Here is a 25,603-nt window from a genome sequence, read left to right on the forward strand (position 1 = left end):
AAGAAACGGCTGTGTGTATAGCAAGCAGGTTTTACATCTCTACCAAACTGTGCTTGAACATGTGTGTGTATGTATGTAAACACACACATACCTGCAAAGTATACATGCGTGTGTGTTTAAATATGTGTGTATCTACACACATGCACACACATCTTCAAATATGTATATGTATTCTGCTCATGTAACCGTGTATATTACCATTCTCTCTGAACGGCATCCACGTGATCTTTTATCTCAAGCTCTTTGTCTTGGAGATTTGGCATATTTCCTTTCATGAAACAGAATCTGTACACATATTGAATTGCTTTCTTTTTTTTAACCTTTGTTTCCAGGAAACTCATAGGCAAGTATCATAGTCATTTTTTCTATTATCTTACCCCAAAATCCTGTTACAGTTTTTTTCATTACCTCTATGTGATAGCTGCCTTCATTTCTATTTAACTGACCTTTTTTTATATGTAACTTTATTATAGGCCTTCTTAAATGTCTGTTGCAAGTAAGTGGTTAAAAATTATAGCAAAACTATAAAATGAACCTCTCGAAATAGAGTTTTAAAAAAATTATCTGAATTGCTAGTATTTCATTCAGGGCAGATGTAAATGGGGGAAGAACAAAAGCAGGCTGAGAGAGTTAGTTTTCGTACTTGTACCACTGGCAAAACTTTGTGATCCGTTGCTCCCTTTCTTTGCCACTTGCCCCTCAACATGCCTAGCGTGCCTGCTTTGGTGACACTGCTCTCTGCCCTTGTCTGGTCCCTGCCCCTGGGTGGATACTGCCTGCCTCTGGGTTGCACACGATCCCATAATGTGTCTTCTGTGTCCTTTCTCACTGTTACAGTCTCTCACATGCTTAAGATGTACACAGTCCTGTGCTGGGTGCCTTGGGGATACAGAAATGGGAAAGCTTTGCCCTGCCCTGTGCTCACTATTTTTCAGTGGTCTCCAGCCTTGTTTTTTCCTGAATGTTTCCAGTGAGGGATATTCATTGCATCTGACATCGGTTTCTACATCCCTCTCCATTTGCCTCTCTACCTATCCCTTTGTGATCCCTTCCTCTTTCTGCTTCTTGAAGGTTGTTGTTCTCACCTGATTCCATCTTTGGCTCATTTTCCTCACGTTACATACTCTCAGATTTGTTTGTTTGTTTTAATTGCCACTGATATGCTAATTACTTTATATCTTCAACTTGACCGTGTCTCTCAAACCTGCAGCTGCCTCCTAGACATCTTTACTAGTTTTTCTGTAGGCACTGCACACTTACCGTATCCAGAGCTCAGCTCATCAGCCACACTGTACTTGCTCCTACTCCTGAATTCTCTTTCTTTGCATTGTAGTGCCACCTTCCACTCAGTCACCCCAAGAAAGACTCGCCACTTTGCAGTCACAGCTAAAGCCTTTGATTTTTATCTGTTAAGTGTTGCTCATATCTCTCCTCTTATCCTCTCCTCTCCTCCCCTGTTTTCAGGCTCTCACCATCTCACCATCTCACCATCCCAGCAGGCTCCCTGCCCTCAGCCTTTGTCTCTAAAACACAACCTGACCATGCCGCTCCTTCAGTAGCTTCCTGTCAGCTCTAGGTCTACAAGACCCACCACCGCCTGGCCCCTTCTTACTTCTCCAGCCCAACTCTGTGTATATCTGCCTCTGTCCCCTGACTCCTCACTCTGGCCAACCGAGCAGGTCATCGAGGCAGACATACACGGTATGGTCATGCCTCTGCTCCTTCTTTTGTCCCCTGATGTGACGCTTGCTCTTCCAGTTACCATCCATTCCCCGTCTCTCTCTGCCATGAAACAAAGCAGAAAAGACTGCCTTCCTGCTTTCCTGTATTGTCTGAAACAGTGTCTCCTCCAGAAAGAACTGACACCTTCAGTGACAGTGCCGAGAGCTCCCCTAGGCGAGGGCTGTGCGCTCTCATTGTGACCACCAGGGTGTGTTAGGTTACTGGGAGTTCTCTGTGCCTGCCTCCCATGCTAACCTGGGAGCTCCTGGAGGATGGAAACCACATCCTGTCTCCCTCTTTCCCCAGCCATTGTGTATTGCATTGTGTATACTAGTTAGCATGAGGTAGGCACACAGATATTTTCATCTTAAAATTATTTTATAGAATTTCAAACACATACTAAAGTAGAGACAACAGATTAATGAACACCTTTGTACCCATCACCCCATTATCCACCTTCAGTAATTATCCACCTGTGGCCAGTCTTGTTTCACCTGTGTTCCCACGTGGTCCTTCTACTTCCTTCCCCTGCTACAGGCTTTATTATTCTGAAGCAAATCCATTGTTATCATTTCATCCATAAATATTTCAGTATCTCTAAGAAGTAGATTTGTTTTTAGACATAATTGTAGTACCATTGTATCACACGTAAAAAAACTACTAACTCCTTAATGTCATCGAATAACCAGTGAGGGCACACAGACTGTGCTGACTTGAATATTAAATTTCTGTTAGCTTAAATACTCACTAGAATATTAACGTCTGAAAAAAATATTAGATATACTCAAGTTTGACAAATTAGCATAGACGACCACATTTTCTAAAAACGTTCTTTGTGTTAATCCGTTTCAAATTTCCCAGTTTTATTCTCTGGAATTATATGTCCTAGAAAATGCATCCAACGTTTTTCTGCCCCTTAAAACTAAAGCACCGTAGAGTTGAAATTTCTCCAAAACATTTATGCTTTCAGTAAGTTTTTACTGGGCACCTGCTGCGTACTGGGTGCTTTGAAGAATACACGTGCAGATGGACCAGATTTTTCCCATCTCTACAGGAAGCGTGACACGTTGCAGCTCTGCCACAAAGGACCTCTTCAAAGTCTGGAAGAGCAAAGATGTCACCCTGAGGACTAAGGTGCACCTGACCCAAGCCATGGTGTTTTCAATCACCTCGTATGCATGCGAAAGCTGGACAGTGAATAAGGAAGGCTGAAGAAGAATTGACGCCTTTGAGTTGTGGTGTTGGTGAAGAATATTGAGTATACCATGGACTGCCAGAATAACAAATCTGTCCTGGAAAAAGTACAATCAGAATGCTCCTTAGAAGCAAGGATGGCAAGATTATGACTCACATACTTTGGACATGTTATCAGGAGGGATCAGTCCCTGGAGAAGGACATCACGCTTAGTAAAGTAGAGGGTCAGCATAAGAGAGAAAGACCCTCAACAAGCTGGATTGACATAGTGGTTGCAACAGTGGGCACAACCATAACAGCGATTGTGAGGGCGGTGCAGGACTGGGCAGTGTTTCGTTCTATTGTGCATAGATAGGGTCACCAGGAGTCAGAACCGACTCAACGGCACCTAACAACAGTAACACAAGGAGCATATGAAATAAAGGAGAAGTTCAAGGTGATATGTAAAAATGTGACAAAGCTATTGACAAGCTGCTGTGGTGGGAGAGACTCATTTTTGTCACTGTTGTCAGGACAGATTTTAATGGAGAAAATGAAACCTGACTGGATAGATCTTTAAGCGTGAATGGGGTTTCACCAGACAGAGATGGAAAGAAAGAATTCCAGACAGAGGGACAGCTGGACCAACGGTGTAGAGATTAGGAGGTATTTGGTGCTGTTTAGCAGTCCCACCTAGTGTATTTTGACAGCCTCTGAGCCAGGTGTTTGGCTAAGTAAAACTGGTTACCGTTGAGTTGATTTCAACTGATGGCAACTCCATGTGTGTCAGAGTGAAACTGTGCTCCACAGGGTTTGCAGTGGCTGATTTTTCTGAAGTAGATCACCAGGCCTTTCATCTAAGGCAGCTGTGGGTGGACTTGAACCATCAACCTTTCAGTTAGCAGCTGAGTGCATAACCATTTGTACCACCCAGGGACTCTGTTTGGCCAAGTACTAGTTAATACATTCTTTAATGTATTTTCCCTGTGTGCTCTACTAGGTAGATAATTTATATCTGTTTTACAAATGAGGGTAATGAGACTCAGAGAGGTTAAGTAACTTGTCTGGGAGCACTCAGCTTGTAAGTGACAAAACAAGAATTCCAAGCCACATATGCCTGACCCTGAAGCCACTGTTTTTTCTTCTCTGCTGGGGACGGTACATGTAAATAAGTGTCCCAGGAGTACAGGTATGTTAACAGCGGTAGGAATAACTCTTAAGTCGGTTAGCAAGGACCTGTGGCCAGGCTGTAGACTTAGAACGTAATTTGGTAAGTGGTGGATTCAGTTAAGCGTTTTGTATGGTTTTGATTGTTGCTGTCATAGGGGAGTGACGTGATGAGACCTCAGGAAAAAGTAATCTGGCAGAGTTGTGTGCACTGAGCTGGTACAGCTAAGCCTGGGGACACGAATCTGGGTTGTGGCGGTAGGAATTGAAGGAAGATGGATGTAGGCAGCTTTGGAGTCCTACCCATGGACCTGGGTACTGATTAGGTATCATGGTGAGAAGAACCCAGGATGGCTGAGAGAATGAGGGATTTATTAAAGTATGTGAGTGGGTAAGAACTTCTTGAAAAGATTAAATACATTTACTTGTTGATACATTGTGTTTGAAAGACAGCAGATGGTTGACCCGCCCTTAGCTTTGTGCCTGGAAGTGGAAATGCAGAGCTGGAGGTCAGCCTCAGGGCTGCAGACAGGTAGACCTCTCTCAGCATCTTAGAACACATGACAAGAAGATGCAGGGATGGCTCTGGATCTTCTGGGGGAGGCGCAGGGGAGCGGGGGGAAGCAGGTATGTCACCAAGTGAGAGGAAAGATCAAGCAAGGAGGAAGAGGAATGAGAAGGATGATGGTAAACCAAAAAAAACCAACACTGTTGCCGTCGAGTCAATTCCGACTCATAGTGACCCCAAAGGACAGAGCAGAACTGCCCTATAGGGTTTCCAAGGAGCGCCTGGTGGATTCAAACTGCCGACCTATTGGTTAGCAGCCGGAGCTCTTAACCACTACACCACCAGGGTTTCCAAAAATGGTAGTAGTTTCTTAAAAAAATGGATAGTTTTTTTTTTAAACCTATGTTATATCTTAGATGTAAAAATAGAATTACTGGACAGAATAAGTATATGTAGTAAATTTGGATAATGTGCTATGTGTATATAAGAATATAAGTTCCCTTTTTAATCATAAAATTAAAAAAAATTTTTTTTTCCATAGGAGAGATTAAATATTCTTTTGTCTGTCATTTTTTTTTTTTTTTTTTTTTAGAAAAAGTACTTAGAATGTCAAGATTTTTTAAAAATCTAGGTAAATACACTGGATTGGATTTTTTTTTTTTTGGTAAAATATTAATGTCTTCAAGTTGCATGATTTTTTTTTAAAAAGGAATGTGGTTATCAGATTCATCTAATTATTAAACTGATAGTGCTATTTAGACACTTGAGCCTAACTATTTTAAGGAAGAAAATGTGACCTGGCTGGAAGAGCAGATTGAAAAAATGAGAATCCTGGTGTAGAGTTCTACTTTATTGTTTGGTTTATTAGTGTAGGAACCGTGATCAGCTAGCTTTCACTGTCTAACACATGGTCCCGAGACTTAGTGCCTTAGAACAGTAGCCATTTGCTCCTGCTCAGAAATCTTCGGAGCGGCTGGATGGTGCTGCTGACCTGGGTGAGGAGTAGCTGGGCCGGCTAATGTGCCTCGTGGCCGACGGGGCCCGAATGGGCTCAGGTGACCTCACTCACCAGTCTGGCAGTCATGCTGGGGGTTGGCTGGCTTTGGCTGGGGCGGAAGAGAGACTGAGCCCTGTCTCTCTCACCATCGAGCAGCCCAGATGTGTCCTCACGGTGGCTGAGGGTTCCAGAGAGCAATTCAAAGGGCGCAAAGTCTTGAGGCCAGGCTCTGAAGGCACGCACCCCGTAGTATTTCAGCCCCATTCTGTTGGCCAGAGGGCCACAAAGGCTGGCGCAAATTTATGATGGGACAGCATTGTATCTCTCAGCATCTGGAGCCGCAAGCTATTTCTGTACTGTACCAAAGAGCAGTAGACAGAAAGGAATTACAAAACATGGCAGTCCCCTAATTGGCTGTTTTTCAAGCTTTGATCATTTATTGTTAAAGTTTGATTTTTCTTTTTAGATTATATCACTTTTCTGGAATAAGGAGAAAGCTTAAGAATTTAAAATGTTGAACGGAGTGTAAACTTTATAGGAATAAAAGGCTTAGTGCTAATTGCTTTTGTGTGTATGGAAGTTCCCAAAGCAAAATTTCTGCAGGAAATTCCAACTATAATTTTTTTTTTTTGTGGTACATTTATTAGGATGTTGGCGGAGGATGGCTGGAAGGAAGAAACAGTAAAGGAGAACGAGGGCTTGTTCCCACAGACTACGTTGAAGTAAGAACTTACTGTCATTCGTTAATTAAGCTGATTTTATATCAGACATCCTTTTATGAATTATCGACTTAAGGCGACAGACTGAAAGATGGAAACTTTTTGTAATATAACAATTTTCATTGTAAAACTAATAAATGCTAGTTTTATAAAATAAGAAAAATATATTGAAATAAAACTAAGAAAAAATATTACCTATAGACCCAAGCTCCAAAGAGTGACGGCAAATAACTTAGATTGTGTTCCTTCCAAGGACAGCAACTTTTGAGTATTCTAAATAAAAGTCCCTGTCTTCCTTTTGCTCCTATTATGTCCTCACTGCTGCCTACAAAACCGTCTATTGTAGAATTGATTCGCAAAGTTTAGATAGCAGATTTTTCAAAGTAGCTCCCTTCTCCCTCTGCTGATTCAGGTCCTACTTCTCAGTCCCGTATCCCATCCCATGGACAGAAGGCATCTTGAATGAGCTGCAGTGAGCTCTTTCCAGGTTTCAGCTCTATTATGATAGGTGCCAAGGATAGTATTACAAACACCCTGAAGAAGCTCTGTCTGGGGACCCATCACTCAGCTGATAAAAACCTCCTGTGTCAACCTCCTGGTGCCCCCTGCTGGTTGGTCATACAAAACCGATGCACTGGGTACTGGTGAGCTTGCCTCTCATCTCAGGACAGACTGGAGAGAGCACAAAATAAAGATGCATTTGGTTCACTCCCCTAGAGAGGAAGAAAGGCCCTGGGAGCTTGTTTACCTGGCACCAGCTGCAGACTGGAAAGGCTGTGTATCTGTTGAGGGTGAGGGACGGGGAGTCTTGAACCCCTGGAGGAGCCGATGAAATCTGTAGACCTTCTTGAGAAAATGTACATACTTCATACAGTGTAATATAGTGTCAGAGCGCCGCCAGACCCCAAACACTGTCCATAGATCGTATGCTTTAACCCCGAGCTAGCTCTGTGCACTCAGTATTCTAAAAATCGACAGGATTGAGAAAAACCTGAGGAGTTAGGTTGATGTTGGCGTTAACTGCACTTTCTAGAAATCTGTGTACTTGTAGAAAGGGATTGTCATTACCCACATTCTTGGGTATACTTAACTTTTAAGAGTGCGAGCCCCCTTTTCACAGTAGCTGACAGTCATTACTTGCCCTCAGGGACTCTGATTCTGAGATAACCCTAATGAATGAAAATAACTGTGGTCCCTTTTCATATTCAGATTCTACCCACTGATGGAAAAGATCCTTTTTCTTGTGGAAATTCCGTGGCTGACCAAGCCTTCCTTGATTCCCTCTCAGCAAGTACAGCTCAAGCCAATTCGTCTGCTGCCCACAGTAACAACCAGGTATGTCATGCATTGTCCTGCTGGTGTGGCCGGCTGTACTGAGCGCAGAGCTCCTTGTGAAAGCCTGTGGTGCATCACAGCTCTTGTCCTTCTCTAAAAGAATAAACCAAGTGGCTGTTAGATTTTTGTGTGGCATTTCTGTTGGATACTAACCAAGAACTCACCTGGTACACCTGCCCAAAGACTGGTTTTTAAATTGGTTAGAGAAGTATTAATTGAGAGTCTGCTTTTCAGACTTTGGCATGATATGTGCACGGACCCCAGAAGTTGCAAATCCCCTCTCAGGGGAGGGCGTGGGAGGAAGAGGAGGGATACTATTGCCAAGATGTTGGTCTAACAGGAGACACATTCTCTGGCCTCAGGCACAGTATTTAACACTCAGAGCTGTAATTCCCTCACCTTGCAGGGTAGAGCAACCTGTGTGAAAAACCCAAAACCAAACCCGCTGCCATTGAGTCCGTTCTGACTCACAGCAACCCTATAGGACAGAGTGGAACTGCCCCATAGGGCTTCCAAGGATCACCTGTTGGAATCGAACTGCTGACCTTTTAGTTAGCAGCCATAGCACCTAAGCGCTGCGCCACCAGGGTTTCCATGTCTGTAAAAGTGGGTAGCAAACGTAGGCACTCGGCACCTGCTACTGTTACTGCATCGCATCAGGGAAACTCAGAATAGTGGGATCATTTGAGAAAAATAATTATTAATTCATCTTCTTAGCAGTTAAAATTCGACTAGTGTAGGTGAATTTGCCTAGTTCAATTATTGCTTAATGATTATCCAGAGTTAGTTTCAAGAAGAAGATTGAGAATGTGGATATTAAAATGTTATTGCTAACATATATCTTTAGATGAATGGACTTTAAAGCATATTATTTCTTGGTATTTTTAAACTACTTGAAAGGTTTTAAATGATCTTAAACCCGATAACCGTAACACTTATATCATTTGCTTACAGAATGTCTCTGTTAGATCTTAACCCTCCAAGAATTTATCAAAATACTGTTGCAGTATATTAACTACAGATTTTATGCATTTTAAAATACTTTTTGTAGACATCCTGAATTAACAAATTAGTCTGATCCAGATAATTTAAAATTCAGGGTCAAGGTGATATCATAGTTGAACTTTTTCCTGTATTTGTTACACTCTAATACTTAAGAACATTGGTCAGTTAAAGATTGTTCATTATAAAGTGTGAGGAAATAATAGTTACACACTACTTGAAGTTTTACCAAAGACTCTCAACCTGAACACTAATGACATTTGGGGCTCGGTAAGTCCTCACTGTGGGGATCTGTCCTGCGCATTAGAGAGCGGTTAATAGCATCCTTGGCCTCCACCCGGAAGTGCCAGCAGCACCCAGTGGTTGGAGACAGCCAGTAAGGCCTCCAGATATTGCCAGATGTCCCCTGGGGGGCACAGTCAACCCAGCTGAGATTCACTGGGTTATACAAAAACATCAGTGAAATGAACATGCCTAAGTACAGGCCAGTAGTTTTATTAAAGGGGATTATAATGAGGTGATCATAGACTACGTGAAGGAAACAAAAGATAGAAATACCCATCTTGTTTTAATTCAGGGGACCTACTTCAGCCGTTATCTGAGGATAGGCTGAGGCAGTGTAGCTGATGATCACAAATTTAAAACCAGGTTCAAATCCTGTACTTTGGTGAAGTAGATTTCCTCTGTGTTTAAAAGTAGAAATATAAACTAATTAGTGTAAGTCTAACTTTTTTCGTCTAGGTTATCGAGAAGGAAATATAACCAACTTTTTATAAAAAAAAAATAAGTTGGACTTTACTAACCCAGTCTAACATTAAATCTAATGAAATCCTTTGAAAAGAAAATGAACTGAAACCAGACTACAAAATACAGGAAACATGACCATAATTAATTAATTTGAGCATTTGAATTTAATTTAAGTCAAAAATAATTTTAACAGCCGTTGGTGATCTCTCTTATCCGGGATGTGAGAAAATTCTGAATAGTCCAGGATTATGGTACATGTTATAAATACCATGGAAGATGTCGTGATTAAGGTCCCAGATGGCCATTACGAACTGGTAGCTTTTAAGGATTACGCTTTCAGGTTTGGCCGTTCCTTCATCTTCTGAACGTCAAGGAGGAAATGTTATTTTTGTGCCAAGGATATACTTGGGATTTCCCGGTTACTCCAACATCGTGCTCCATCGCAGGTGACAGTGTGGCATTGCAGGCACATGTGTCAGGGAAGCCCCGTCAGGCTGTGCAAGGTGCCCCCACCCCCACGCCCACGCCTCTCCTCAGTGCTGCTCACTGCGCAGGCTTCTCACCCAGCATCCGCTCGTCTTCTCAGCATCAGGCGTTTTCCACCTGGCTTTCCTCCCACACCGGCAGGTTCAAGGGCCACATTCAGCTACTGGTTGTCCAACTGTCCGACTCTTGCATTTTTCTTCTCAATCATATCTTTAAAAAAAAAAGTCCTTCCTTGAATTTTGAGGCTGCTGTCTTCATATGGGAGGCCTGGTGGCACAGTAGTTACGAGCTCAGGGTGCTAACCAAAAGGTCGGCAGTTTGAATCCACCAGCCACTCCTTGGAAACCCTATGGAGTAGTTCTGCTGTGTCCTATAGGTCGTGAGTTGGAATCAACTTGATGGCAATGGGTTTGGTTTGGTTTTTTGGGTGTCTTTATTTGAGCCTTCTTTGACTTTGTATTTTTCTTTGACTTTGACTTTGTACTACATTTCAAAGTAATTAGTTCATAAATTTATAACTTAATATGTAAAATAGCACTACCTTTTGCTTTTCTTAAAACTTCTAGTTTCAGGTTGCTTGGGTTACCATGTGTTGTAGTCTTACTGAGCAACCACAGTGCTAAGTGGAGTAGTTGGTGCGGAGCTAGAGGAAATGGGTACATCCTTAAATGACCCAATATGACTTTTGTCCTTTAATAGTATATGAAACAATCCTTTATCATTAAAAAACATAGTCAGGGTCCTTTGGTGGCTCAGATGGTTAAGCGCTGGACCACTGATTGCAAGGTTAGCAGAATAGAACTGCTGTCATAGAGTTTTCAAGGCTGTGACCTTTTTTGGAAGCAGTTTGCCAGGCCTTACTTCCGAGGTGCCTCTGGCTTTGAACTATCCTCAATCCACGTACTCTTTTTCAGTTCCGCCTCTCTCCCTGTTCCACCCTTTCTAACCATGTAGATGATTTCCTTTTAAATGTCTCTCTGAACTTGAATTTTCTCTTCAGCTTGGCCAGTTTCTGCCTCCTTACCCAGCAGCTCTGTCTGCACGCCTCCTTTGTATCTCAGTGTTGGCACAGGCAGAATCTCTCATTATTTCCCCCATAGAGCTAGCTTCTCATCCTGACTTCCCAGGTTCTGTTTTTCTGAAATGCTACTTGTTTCTGTGTCCTTGTTTCATTCCACTTTCAAAGCCTAACTGAGTGCCACTGTGAGCCACGGGTATTGCTCAGGGTGCCCTGCATCCTGTCAGTGTGGAAGGCAGGAGAGAGACTGAGACCCTGTTCTCGTTCATCCCGCTCTTGGGCCTCCTCCTCCCTTGAAAGGCAGCATCACTTGGTTGCCAGGGGCGTGGGCTCCAGAGCCAGAGGGCCAGATTTTAGTCCTAGAGCTCACGCTTTCTTGAGACTCAGGGTAAGGTTAAATAGCCTCCTTGTGCTTCCATTTCCTCATCTGTAAAACCTCATAGGACTGTTGGAAAGAGTAAGTGAGAAAATAATTCTAAAATATTTAGTACAGTACTTAGTACTTAGTAAGGATTTAATAATTGTCCATTGTTGTTATCTTACATGCCATTGCTTCAAAATAAGACAATAAATATGTCAATTCTCTGCTCAAGAAACTTTAGGAACCACTTCTTCCTTACTGAAATAAGTATCCCTGTTCTACATGTCACGAGAAAGAACTGTTCCAGGAGGTAGTCAGTATCCTATTAGAGTTGTGCTAGCAGACACTGAACGGCTGCTTGGTAGGGAAATTGTAGAAGGAATTCATCTGAATTTAAGGTTGGTCTGGATACTTTTCCAACCTCACTAATATTTGTCTGATTCCTCAGTGTGGCCCCAGCCTTATCCTGATACATGTTTTAGGCAGCAGCCAAAGAGCTGTCCCCCCATGTTATCCCACCTTTGCATCTTTGGCTCTCTCTTAGAGTGATAGAATGACTCCTTCCATCTTTCAGAAAAGGTTTCCCACCCCTCAGGGTTCAGCCCAAGTGTGACATGTTTTTATAGAGCCTTGTTTTGGTTCTTTTTCCATCTTCTGGATTCTCTTAGTACTGTTTGTGGCTTGTGTGTTACGTATCACTAATTATATATATATATATATTTATTTATTTATTTGTGTGTGTGTGTCCTTTCAGTGAAAGTTTACAACTCATTAGTTTCTCATACAAAAATTTATGCGTACATTGTTATGTAATGGTAGTCATTCTCCCTGTAATGTGACAGCAGACTGCCCCCTTGCACCCCAGATTTCCCATGTCCATTCAACCAGCTCCTGTCCCTTTCTGCCTTCTCATCTCGCCTCTGGACAGGAGCTGCCCAGTTAGTCTCATGTATCTACTTGAGCTAAGAAGCACACTCTTAACCAGTATCATTTTATGTCATATAGTCCAGTCTAATCTTTGTCTGAAGAGTTGGTTTCGAGAATGGTTTTAGTTCTGGCTTAACAGAGAGTCTGGGGGCCATGTCTTCTGGGGTCCCTCCAGTCTCAGTCAGACTATTAAGTCTGGTCTTTTTACTAGAATTTGAGTTCTGCATTCCACTTTTCTCATGCTCCATCAGGGACTCTCTGTTGATGTATCACAAGTTATATTACCCAGCTTTCACTCTACCATCTGATAAGTTACCCAGTCAAAAACAGTTCCAGGCGGGGCCGAGATGGCTGACTAGGTAGAAGCTACCTCGGATCCCTCTTGCGACAAAGACTCGGAAAAAACAAATGAATCGATCACATGCATGACAATCTACGAACGCTGACCATCAAACACAGATCTAAAGAGTTGACCTGAGTGACAGAGACTCAGCCAGCGCAAGCAGGCTGCACACTGACGCGGCTAATGAGAGAACGAGCAACCACAGTGAAGCAGTGACTGTTTTCGGAGCCTGGAGCCAGCGTCCCAGTCAGAAAACCTTGGAACCGGGCTTTGGACTGGACACAGGGGAGCTGAGCACAGCATCCTGAGATGGCGCAAACACGGGACGCAGCCCTAGCCCCCAGAAGTGACCTCGGGGGAAGCCCAGCCAGTGCACGCAGGCAGCACAGCAACGTGGCTGACAGGAGGAGAGGTCACCAGGAGGTAGCGACTGGTTTTGGAGCCTGGAGTGTGGCGTCCCAGCCAGGGAACCTTGGTGCTGGGCTTTGGGCTGGGAGCTGAGGAACTGACCATGGCTTCTGAGACAGCACAAGCACAGGACACGGACCTGACCCTTGGGGGCAATCTCGACCCAGCCAGCACGCACAGGCTATACACCCCTCAGGAATCTCAGATAAAACAGTCATCACCAAGCAAGATAAGTAACTTTGTCTATATTCCTGGGTGCTACTCTCTCCTATCTATCTGATCCCTCCCCTCCCCTTCCCAGGCGGCTTCATTAACATTGGAATTTCCTGGGCCAGAGAGTGAAGTGCTCTGTGTTTTTTTTGTTTTTTTTTTTTGTCTTTTCGTAACCCATTCTCCTGGCCTGAGAGAAGCAGCTACAAAAAACCCAGGGACCAAAAATCCTTCCTTGACTTCCTGAAATTGGAATACAAATACAGAACCAGCTCCAGCCAAGCATATGAGATCCACAGTCTTGGGCTTTCATCCCTTGAGGGAACAAGGTGGCTCTTATAATGCAAAGGCAATTCTGATAGTGATCTGACTGTAATTGTCCTAGGGGATTACTGGAAAGACAAGTTTCCCAGGTCTGATACCTCTACCTATTAAACAGAGCCCTCACTGACCCACAACTGAGGGCTGAAGCTCCACCCAAGCCACCTAGCCTCCTGCCATAGGGGTCTGAGAATAGTGACACCTACCAATCTGTAGAGGTACATGTGTTGGGTGCCTAAGGTACAGCTGCAGAGCCCACCCACCAAAGTGCTTTAGGAATAGAGACACACCTACCTCACTGGCACTTGGGGGAAGCCTGTCAGCATCCTGCCCCACCCTGGAGTGTGACCCCCCGCTGCTACTAGAATTGGGTGCACACAACTATCATCACTAGTCCTCTAAGTGAATAGGTGACAGTCTACACCACACACTTGGCGACCCAAAAACAGATTCTACTCAAGAATAGTGAATGGACTCTTAGGCTTATATATCTGGTAACAGCCCAAACCAGCTGGTAATAGGACATAAGTGATTCAAAGGCTACAACAATCAAGACAGCGCAATCTAGTAGCCCATCTACGTATATTGAAAGAAAACAAAACAAGGTAAAATTCAGTGAGCAAATATAAAATAAAATAAATCATTACAATATCTAATTAGTGGCTCGGAGACAGCAGTCGACATCAAACCACATAAAGAAGCAGACCATGATTGCTTCTACAACTCCCCAAATTAAAGAATCAAAATCTTTCCCAAATGAAGATACAATCCTGGAATTGCCAGATGCAGAATATGAAAAAACTAATTTACAGAATGCTTCAAGACATCAGGGATGACCTCATAAATGAAATAAGGCAATCTACAGAAAAAGCCAAGGAACACACTGATAAAGCAGTTGAAGAAATCAAAAACATTATTCAAGAACATAGTGGAAAAATTAATAAGTTGCAAGAATCCATAGAGAGACAGCATTCAGAAATCCAAAAGATTAACAGTAAAATTACAGAATTAGACAACTCAGTAGGAAATCAGAGGAGCAGAATTGAACAATTGGAATGCAGAGTGGGGGAGATGGAGGGTAAGGCAATTGACACCAATATAGTTGAAGAAAAATCAGATAAAAGAATTAAAAAAAATGAAGAAACCCTAAGAATCATGTGGGACTCTATCAAGAAGAATAACTTGTGTGTGATTGGAGTTCCATAACAGGGAGGGATAACAGAAAATACAGAGAGAATAGTTGAAGATCCGTTGGCAGAAAACTTCCCTGACATCATGAAAGATGAAAGGATATCTATCCAAGATGCTCATCGAACCCCATATGAGATTGATCCAAAAAGAAAATCACCAAGACATATTACCATCAAACTTGCCAAAACCAAAGATAAAGAGAAAATTTTAAAAGCAGCCAGGGATAAAAGAAAAGTCACCTACAAAGGAGAATCAATAAGAGTAAGTTCAGACTACTCAGCGGAAACCATGCAGGCAAGAAGGCGATGGGATGACATATATAGAGCACTGAAGGAGAAAAACTGCCAGACAAGGATCATATAACCAGCAAAACTCTCTCCCAAATATGAAGGTGAAATTAAAACATTTACAGATAAACACAAGCTTAGAGAATTTGTAAAAACCAAACCAAAGCTACAAGAAATACTAAAGGAAATTGTTTGGTCAGAAAATCAATAATATCAGATACCAACACAACACAAGGTCACAGAACAGAACATCCTGATATCAACTCAAATAGGGAAATCACAAAAACAAATTAAGATTAATTTTAAAAAGAAAAAAATACTCAAAACAGGGAATCATTGAAGTCATTTTGTAAAAGATCACAATAATCAAAAAGAGGGACCAAATACAGGAGGCATAGAACTGCCATATGGAGAGGAAAACAAGGCAATATAGGACGATACAAGTTAGGTTTTTACTTAGAAAAATAGGGGTAAATATTAAGGTAACCACAAAGAGGTCTAACAATTCCATAATTCAAAATAAAAACCAAGAAAAACATAACAACTCAGCAAACATAAATTCAACTACTATGAAAATGAGGAACACACAATTTACAAAGAAAAACGTCTCAGCACAAAAAAGAAAGTGGAAAAATGAAATTGTCAACAACACACACAAAAAGGCATCAAAATGACAGCACTAAACACTGGAAGTCCTATCCTTGTCTGAAAATGGTGTGTTGAAGTCTGTAATTACGCTGAATGTAAAGGGACTAAATACACCAATAAAGAGACAGAGAGTCTCAGACTGGATAAAGAAACACAATCCATCTACATGCTGCCTACAAGAGACACACCTTAGGCTTAGAGACACAAACAAACTAAAACTCAAAGGATGGAAAAAAATATATCAAGCAAACAACAATCGAAAAACAGCAGGAGTAGCAATATTAATTTCTGACAAAATAGACTTTAAAGGATAAAGAAGGACAGTACATAATGATTACAGGGACAATTGACCAGGAAAATATAACCATATTAAATATTTATGCACCCAATGACAGGGCTGCAAGATACATAAAACAAACTTTAACAGAACTGAAAAGTGAGATAGACACCTCCACAATTATAGCAGGAGACTTCAACACACCATTTTTGGAGAAGGATAGGACTTCCAGTAAGAAGCTCACGGAAGACCTAATTGCTACAATCAACCAACTTGACCTCATAGACTTATACAGAACACTCCACTCCACAGCTGCAAAGTATCCTTTTTTTTCTAGTGCACATGGAACATTCTCTAGAATAGATCACATATTAGGTCATAAAATAAACCTTTGCAGAATCCAAAACTTCGAAATATTACAAAGCATCTTCTCAGACCACAAGGCCATAAAAGTGGAAATCAATAACAGAAAAATCAGGGAAAAGAAATCAAATACTTGGAAACTGAACAATACCCTGTTCAAAAAAGACTGGGTTATAGAAGACATTAAGGAGGGAATGAAGAAATTCATAGAATGCAATGAGAATGAAAACACTTCCTATGAAAACCTCTGGGACACAGCAAAAGCAGTGCTCAGAGGTCAGTTTATATCGAAAAATGCACACATACATAAAGAAGAAAGAGCCAAAATCAGAGAACTGTCCGTATAACTTGAACAAATAGAAAGTGAGCAACAAAAGAATCCATCAGGCACCAGAAGAAAACAAATAATAAAAATTGGAGCTGAACTAAATGAATTAGAGAACAGAAAAACAGTTGAAAGAATTAACAAAGCCAAAAGCTGGTTCTTTGAAAAAATTAACAAAATTGATAAACCATTGGCCAGACTGACTAAAGAAGTACAGAAAAGGAAACAAATAACCCAAATAAGAAACGAGATAGGCCATATCATGACAGACCCAACTGAAATTAAAAGAATCATATCAGATTATTACAAAAAATCATACTCTAACAAATTTGCAAACCTAGAAGAAATACATGAATTCCTAGAAAAACACTACCTACCTAAACTGACACAATCAGAAGTAGAACAACTAAATAGATCCATAACAAAAAAAGAGATTGAAAAGGTAATCAAAAAACTCCCAACAAAAAAAAAAAGCCCTGGCCCGGTCGGCTTCACTGCAGAGTTCTACCAAACTGTCAGAGAAGAGTTAACACCACTACTGCTAAAGCTATTTCAAAGCATAGAAAATGATGGAATACTACCTAACTCATTCTATGAAGCCACCATATCCCTGATACCAAAACAAGGTAAAAAAACACCACAAAAAAAGAAAATTACAGACCTATATCCCTCATGAACATAGATGCAAAACTCCTCAACAAAATTCTAGCCAATAGAATTCAACAACATATCAAAAAAAAATAATCCAGCACGACCAAGTTGGATTTATACCAGGTATGCGTGGGTTTTTATGCAAAGTTGGTTTAATATTAGAAAAACCATTAATGTAATCCACCATATAAATAAAACGAAAGACAAAAACCACATGATCTTATCAATTGATGCAGAAAAGGCATTTGACAAAGTCCAACACCCATTCATGATAAAAACTCTCAGCAAAATAGGAATTGGAGGAAAATTCCTCAACATAATAAAGGGCATCTATACAAAGCCAACAGCCAACATCATTCTAAATGGAGAGAGCCTGAAAGCATTTCCCTTGAGAACGGGAACCAGACAAGGATGCCCTTTATCACCGCTCTTATTCAGCATTGTGCTAGAGGTCCTAGCCAGAGCAATTAGGCTAGACAAAGAAATAAAGGGCATTCGGATTGGCAAGGAGGAAGTAAAATTATCTCTATTCGCAGATGACATGATCTTATACACAGAAAACCCTAAGGAATCCTCAAGAAAACTACTGAAAGTAATAGAAGAGTTTGGCAGAGTCTCAGGTTATAAGATAAACATACAAAAATCACTTGGATTCCTCTACATCAACAAAAAGAACATCAAAGAGGAAATCATCAAATCAATACCATTCACAGTAGCCCCCAAGAAGATAAAGTACTTAGGAATAAATCACCAAAGATGTAAAAGACCTATACAAAGAAAACTACAAAGTACTAGTGCAAGAAACTAAAAGAGACCTGCATAAGTGGAAAAACATGCCTTACTCATGGATAGGAAGACTTAACATAGTAAAAATGTCTATTCTACCAAAAGCCATCTATACATACAACGCATTTTCGATCCAAATTCCAATGACATTTTTTAATGTGATGGAGAAACAAATCACCAACTTCATATGGAAGGGAAAGAAGCCCCGGATAAGTAAAGCATTACTGAAAAAGAAGAAGAAAGTGGGAGGCCTCACTCTACCTGATTTTAGAACATATTATATAGCCACAGTAGTCAAAACAGCCTGGTACTGGTACAACAACAGGCACATAGACCAATGGAACAGAATTGAGAACCCAGATGTAAATCCGTCCACATATGAGCAGCTGATACTTGACAAAGGCCCAGTGTCAGTTAATTGGGGAAAAGATAGCCTTTTTAACAAACGGTGCTGGCATAACTGGATATCTTTTTGCAAAAAAATGAAACAGGACCCATACCTCACACCATGCACGAAAACTAACTCCAAGTGGATCAAAGACCTAAACATAAACACTAAAACGATAAAGATCATGGAAGAAAAAATAGGGACAACGTTAGGAGCCCTAATACAAGGCATAAACAGAATACAAAACATTACTAAAAATGACAAAGAGAAACCAGAGAACTGGGAGCTCCTAAAAATCAAACACCTATGCTCATCTAAAGACTTCACCAAAAGAGTAAAAAGACCACCTACAGATTGGGAAAGAATTTTGAGCTATGACATCTCCGACCAGCACCTGATCTCTAAAATCTATATGATTCTGTTAAAACTCAACCACAAAAAGACAACCCAATCAAAAAGCGGGCAAAGGATATGAACATGCAGTTCACTAAAGAGGATATTCAGGCATCTAACAGATACATGAGAAAAATGCTCTCGATCATTAGCCATTAGAGAAATGCAAATTAAAACTACGATGAGATTCCATCTCACTCCAACAAGGCTGGCATTAATCCAAAAAACACAAAATAGTAAATGTTGGAGAGGCTGCAGAGAGATTGGAACTCTTATACACTGCTGGTGGGAATGTTAAATGGTACAACCACTTTGGAAATCTATCCGGCGATTTCTTAAAAAGTTAGAAACAGAACTACCATACAACCCAGGAATCCCACTCCTCAGAATATACCCTAGAGAAATAAGAGCCTTTACCTGAACAGATATATGCACACCCATGTTTATTGCAGCACTGTTTACAATAGCAAAAAGCTGGAAGCAACCAAGGTGTCCATCAACGGATGAATGGTTAAATAAATCGTGGTATATTCACACAATGGAACACTACGCATCGATAAAGAACAGTGACGAATCTGTGAAACATTTCATAACGTGGAGGAACCTGGAAGGCATTATGCTGAGTGAAATTAGTCAGAGGCAAAAGGACAAATATTGTAAAAGACCACTATTATAAGATCTTGAGAAATAGTATAAACTGAGAAGAACACATACTTTTGTGGTTATGAGCGGGGGAGGGAGGGAGGGAGGGTGGGAGAGGGTTATATACTGATTAGTTAGTAAATAAGAACTACTTTAGGTGAAGGGAAGGACAATACTCAATACAGGGAAGGTCAGCTCAACTGGACTGGACCAAAAGCAAAGAAGTTTCTGGGATAAACTGAATGCTTCAAAGGTCAGCGGAGCAAGGGCGGGGATTTGGGGACTATGGCTTAAGGGGACTTCTAAGTCAGTCGGCAAAATAAATTCTGTTATGAAAACATTCTGTATCCCACTTTGAAGTGTGGCGTCTGGGGTCTTAAATGCTTACAAGTGACCATCTAAGATGCATCAATGGGTCTCAACCCACCTGGATCAAAGGAAAATGAAGAACACCAAGCTCACATGATAACTATGAGCGCAAGAGACAGAAAGGGCCGTGTGAACTAGAGACTTACATCATCCTGAGATCAGAAGAACTAGATGGTGCCCAGCCACAACCGATGACTGCCCTGACAGGGAACACAACAGAGAACCCGTGAGGGAGCAGGAGAACAGTGTGGTGTAGACCCCAAATTCTCGTAAAAAGACCAGACTTAATGGTCTGACTGAGACTAGAAGAATCCCTGCGGTCATGGTCCCCAAACCTTCTGTTGGCCCAGGACAGGAACCCTTCCCGAAGACAACTCATCAGACATGGAAGGGACTGGACAATGGATTGGAGAGAGATGCTGATGAAGAGTGAGCTACTTGTATCAGGTGGACACTTGAGACTGTGTTAGCATCTCCTGTCTGGAGGGGAGATAGGAGGGTAGAGAGGGTTAGAAACTGGCAAAACGGTCACGAAAGGAGTGACTGGAAGGAGGGAGCGGGCTGACTCGTTGGGGGAGAGTAAATGGGAGTATGGAGTAAGGTGTATATAAGTTTATATGTGAGAGACTGACTTGATTTGTAAACTTTCACTTAAAGCACAATAAAAATTATTAAAAGAAAAAAAAACCAGTTCCATCCCTTACAGAAAATCCTCTGGCATCGTTCATTTTTTTTTTTTAACAGCTTGGGTGTTAAACAAATGCTTGAAGTTAAGTGGGTATTTAGAGATACAGTACCCTTTTATTATGCAGAGGTTTTCTTTTTTTTAATAATTTATTACTGTTTTTGTTGTTGTTGAGACTATGCACAGTAGAACATACACCAATTCAACAGTTCCTGCATGTACACTTGGGTGACACTGACTACATTCTTCAAGTTGTGCAGCCGTCCTCGCATTCCTTTCCTGAATTATTCCTCCCCAACTATTAGCAGAGATTTTCACCCTAATGGTATTTGTTATAAAGGAATTCTTATTGGCTAAGGGATGAGGAAGGCAATAGAAGTTTATGTTAGAACTACATTTTGCTTCCCCATTTCTCAAAAAAGTCTGTTTTTAGGCCAATTTAAGGGCATTTTTTAGTCCATTTAAAAATAAATCGAAAGAAACCTTCCCAAGGAAATTAAATTTGCTTTTTATTTCATCATCTCAAGTCTTAAATGCCTTAGATTTCTCGTAAGTGCTCACTGATAGTTCCTCTTTACAAAACCCTTTATTGAAAAGGGTCTTTCCTTCTCCCCGCCCCCACTTCTCTCTGGTGACGTAGGAATCCTTTCTGTTTGACCACAAGGCTTTTTAAGGAAAGTTGTATACCACTCTTCGCAGGGTTTGTGAACATCATTTGCCTTTAAAACTGCTTTTGGCTGCCAATCCCAACTTTCCAGGCTCTGTTTATCCCAGCTCTTTGCACCGTGTCACAGCTTTGTTCATCTAGGAAACCTTTCAAAATACATGCTAGTAAAATTTATTGTTTAGGGATTTGTTTGGTTGGTTGTTTTTGCCCAAGTGGAAACAAATGACAAAGGTGAATTTTTTTTTTACCTTAAAACCGATATGATAAAGGGCCAGTCAGCTTGTTATACACATAGCCCATCATGAGAAGAGTCTTCGTAAAGCTGTTTCACGCGAACTCTTATCAAGTCTGTCTGGAAGCAAATTGCCTTTTTTTAGTTGTGACATCATCTGGCTTTGTACATAAAACTGTGTATTTTAAGACTTTGAGCTATCAAAATAAGTAAACGCTCTAATACAAGTAATACCCATTTATCTTAAGGCAAATTTTACTCTTTTATCTCACTATATTTTGGCGGGGGGGAATCTAGAATTGATATCTATGGGTCCAGAATGGAAATCATTTGTAACTTTTTTTGTAATTAATGGCCTGTCAAAAGGGTGGATGCAGTGGGCTACAAATGAGTTTAGTCTGTTCTTATGATCTAGCCTCTTTTTTTTTGCATGAAATGTTTGTTTTCTGTTTTATTGAACTTTAGAGGAAGGTTTACAGAACAAACTAGCTTTTCATTAAACAGTTAGTACACGTATTATTTATGACATTGATTAACAACCCCACAACATGTCAGCACTCTCCCTTCTCAACCTTGGGTTCCATGTTACCAACTTTCCTGTCCCCTCCTACCTTCTAGTCCTTGCCCTTGGGCTAGTGTGCCCCTTTAGTCTCATTTTGTTTTATGGGCCTGTTGAATCTTTGGATGAAGGATGAACCTCGGGAGTGACTTCGTTACTGAGCTAAAAGAGTATCTGGGGGCCACACTCTCAGGGTTTCTCTAGTCTTTGTCAGGCTGGTAAGTTTAGTGTTTTCTTGTGAGTTAGAATTATGTTCTATATTTTTCTTCATCTCTGTCCGGGACCCTCAATTGTGATCCCTGTCAGAGCAGTGAGTGGTGGTAGCCGGCTACCATACAGTTGTGGTGGACTCAGTGTGGTAGAGGCCATGGTAGTTGTGATCCATTAGTTCTTTGGACTCATCTTTCCCTTGTTTTATTCATTCATTCATTCATTGTTTTCCCTAGTTTTCTTCATTTTCCCTTGCTCCTGAAGGGGTAAGACCAGTGGAGTATCTTAGATGGCTGCTCACAGGCTTTTAAGACCCCAGGCACTACTCACCAAAGTAGAACATAGAACATTTTCTTTATAAACGATGTTATGCTGGTTGAGCTAGATGTTCCCCAAAACCATGGTCCACGTAGTCCTCAGCCCAGCAATTCAGCCTCTCAGAGTTAAGGTGTGTCTATGGAGTCTAGCCTCATTTTTAAGAGGACGTGCAAGTTTTATGTTAGCGTTAGTGGTTTTCTAAAGTCAGTAGAGGTTTATCTCTGGAATTAGATGATATACTTTGAACAAAAGATGTGTAAAGAGCAAGATAGGGAGTTTTACAAGGTCTCTTGCATTTTAGCCCAAATGGTTAGACTTTTTACATCAGAGAATCTTATACCCTCTGTAGGCCCTTTTGAGAAAAAGAGTTAAATCTTTCAGAAACTCTGAAATTTTCTTGGGTATACCAGCCAAACAAACCAAACCCTTTGTCATCGAGTCCATTCCAATTAATAGCGACCCTATAGGACAGAGTAGAACTGCCCCATAGGGTTTCCAAGGAGCAGCTGGTAGGTTTGAACTGCTGACCTTTTGGTTAGCAGCCATAGCTCTTAACGACTGCACTACCAGGGCTCTTTCTTGCACACCCATTGCCGTCAAGCCGATTTCGACTCATTGCAACCCTATAGCACAGAGTAGAACTGCCCCATATGGTTTCCAAGGAGGACCTGGTGGATTTGAACCGCTGATCTTTTGGTTTGCAGCCTTAGCGCTTAACCACTACACCACCAGGGTTTCCATATTCTCGTATATAAGAAACGGTTATTACTTGCTTCCTGTTCCCACTTCCTAATGTGATTGCCACATGGTTAAATGATGAGTGAGAAATGTCAGGTAAACCTTTTGGTTTCTCAGTCTTGCCCGTGAGTACAAAAAAAAAAAAAAAAACCTGCAGCCTTCACAAAACGAAGTAATTTTCCATTATTTTTGTTGTGTGCCTCTGGAAAAGTCTTGCCCTAAAAGTTTTAGTCAACAAGTTCCTTCCTTTCTCCCTCCCTTCCTTCCTTCTAAGCAGGAGACATTTGTTAGGGTGTATTTATTAGGGTCTGTCTTAGTCAGACAACAAAATAACAATGTACAAATGTGTGACGGAGGCACAGTGACGATTTCCTTATGTGGTCATAAGGTCGACCCTTGAATGGTGACAGATCCTCTCCCTCAGGCTAGTAACATAAGAGGTAGTGAGCCCATAGCTAGGACCTCCTCTCACCTGGTAGACTTATCCAGCTGAATGGTCTGCACTGACCTGTCCTGCAGTGAACTTTGGATATCTGCTGTAAGGAACCAAATGGGCAGTGGTTGCTGTGACCACTCCCAGCATCTTTTGAGCTCTCATATATCCTTTGTACTCTTGTTTCCTGGCTTGGTAGCAGGCCAAAGGGAAAGCAGCCTTCATAATATATAAGTTATCTTCAGTAATTCTCAAACCTAGATCACTCTTGGCAGGCTACCCCCATGCAGGTGGACACCGAGGGCAGTAATGGTGTCTACTGCCCATCTCCATCTTCTGCCAGCCTCCCTTCCAAAGTTATTATTCTCATGGTCTATGCAGCGAAACTTGATCCTCTTAGACTATGTTTGCCTACTTACTGGGAAACCAGTGAACTGAGTAAGGTCTCATCAAGTTACCCAAACAGGCCATTGCCCAGGTCTTACTGTGTTTTTGTCATATCTGTTGTCAGAAGTGGGAGTTTGGTTTTCACTGTTCCAGTTCCCCCAAGAGTGCCTTATAAGAAGCAGAATACAAGATACCAAAATCTAGCAAAGCCAGAACTTACCATGTTTGTTGTCAGCCGTGACTGACTAGTGTCCTTACTTCCTTTAAAAATAGTTTTTAAAAGTACCCTTTTATCGTTATAGAAGCCGTCCGTACGCATTGTAGAAAATGAAACAATTCAGACTAGCAAAAAGAAAAACATCCCATTACCCACTGCTGTTTACATCTTTGTTCTCTCCAGTGCTCTGCCCCAGACTCCCACTCCGTCTCCACCACTCACAAGGACCACTGAGCTCTCTGTGGGTCCCCTGTGACCTGGAAAGTCTCTGGAGGCGATAAACGGGGGCACTTGTAGCCTCACCTTTGTTTCCCGTTTCTGAGGGGTCACTGTCCTTCACTGCCTGGTGTCCACTAACTTGAAAACGTTCTCAGATATTTTGTCATGCTGTGCAATTTTAAGTGGGAGCGTAAACCAGTTCCCTGTTAATCCAGCTTGATTGTCTGTTTTGTACCTTAGTGATTTCCAAAACTAAGTTTATTTTCAGCTAGAAAATGGGGATGTTGCCACTTCCTTCACAAGAGAGTTGTTGAAAAGTACATCCACATGGCAGTATGTAAATGTTAATAGTCATGACTTCCCCACTGGATAGTGGAAGAGGTGGGGTTTGAAGGCTGGCCTCCTAACCCTATACGTTGATTGGTTGCATGGGAGTGTTTGCCACAGAGATGCCGCGTGACAACCCAGTCAGAACCCCAGTGGCATGCTCTAGAAGACACCTCCGTTCATCAGTTCGTAGACTGGCTGGCCTGAGCTGCTGCTCTGTGCTTGGCTTGCCAGGCTCGTCACGGGCCTGTGTTGGCTCCAAGCAGTCTATCTAGGTGGCTTTGCTGATCTTGGCTGGGCTCTCTCATGTCTGGGGCCTCAGGTCAGCTGATAGCTTTGAAAGCAAAAGTTTCAAGATCTTAACACTTAGTAAAGCTTGGGTATCTTTTTTCTCTGGAGTTTCTTTTATTGGCTGTATTCCTTGCCTGATCTTTGCCCCATTTTCAGTGATAGTGTACTGTGATACCAAGTAGCAGACTTGAGAAAACATGCCAGTGCATTGAGGGTAACCTACTACCATACAGCTGAGGAGGTTCTTTGCATGCAGTGTTTGAAAGTGAGCAGCATGCCGGAATTTTCTGATGAATTAACCCTGCCATGAATTTACCGTTTTTAGTTAAAAGCTTTGCTATGCTTTTTTTTTTTTCATTCACTGGACACCTTTTTTGTTTTAAGGTGGATATTTTGGCTCAGATTGGTTGTCTTGAAAGTCTCAGCCAGTCACCACCTTCTTCACCTTCTCCTTCTCCTTCTTCTTCCATAAATAAGGTAAAATGCAAACTTGAGTGCAAGAAAAAGCAAATCATTTAATAACCCTGGAATTTAATCATTTTTCCCAAGCGAGGT

The 25,603-nt window shown here is 41.5% G+C and overlaps 1 protein-coding gene across 1 annotated transcript in view; it reads left to right on the top strand.

Moving 5' to 3' along the window:
- Positions 1 to 25,603, top strand: part of SNX9 (sorting nexin 9) — a 116,153-nt gene that overhangs the window by 50,019 nt on the left and 40,531 nt on the right. The window contains exons 3-4 of the mRNA XM_010598835.3: positions 6,216 to 6,290; positions 7,497 to 7,622. Coding sequence (XP_010597137.1) covers positions 6,216 to 6,290; positions 7,497 to 7,622 — 201 coding nt within the window. The remainder of the gene's footprint in view (positions 1 to 6,215; positions 6,291 to 7,496; positions 7,623 to 25,603) is intronic.

Source organism: Loxodonta africana, chromosome 1, assembly GCF_030014295.1.
Source record: "Loxodonta africana isolate mLoxAfr1 chromosome 1, mLoxAfr1.hap2, whole genome shotgun sequence".
Classification (NCBI taxonomy): domain Eukaryota; kingdom Metazoa; phylum Chordata; class Mammalia; order Proboscidea; family Elephantidae; genus Loxodonta; species Loxodonta africana.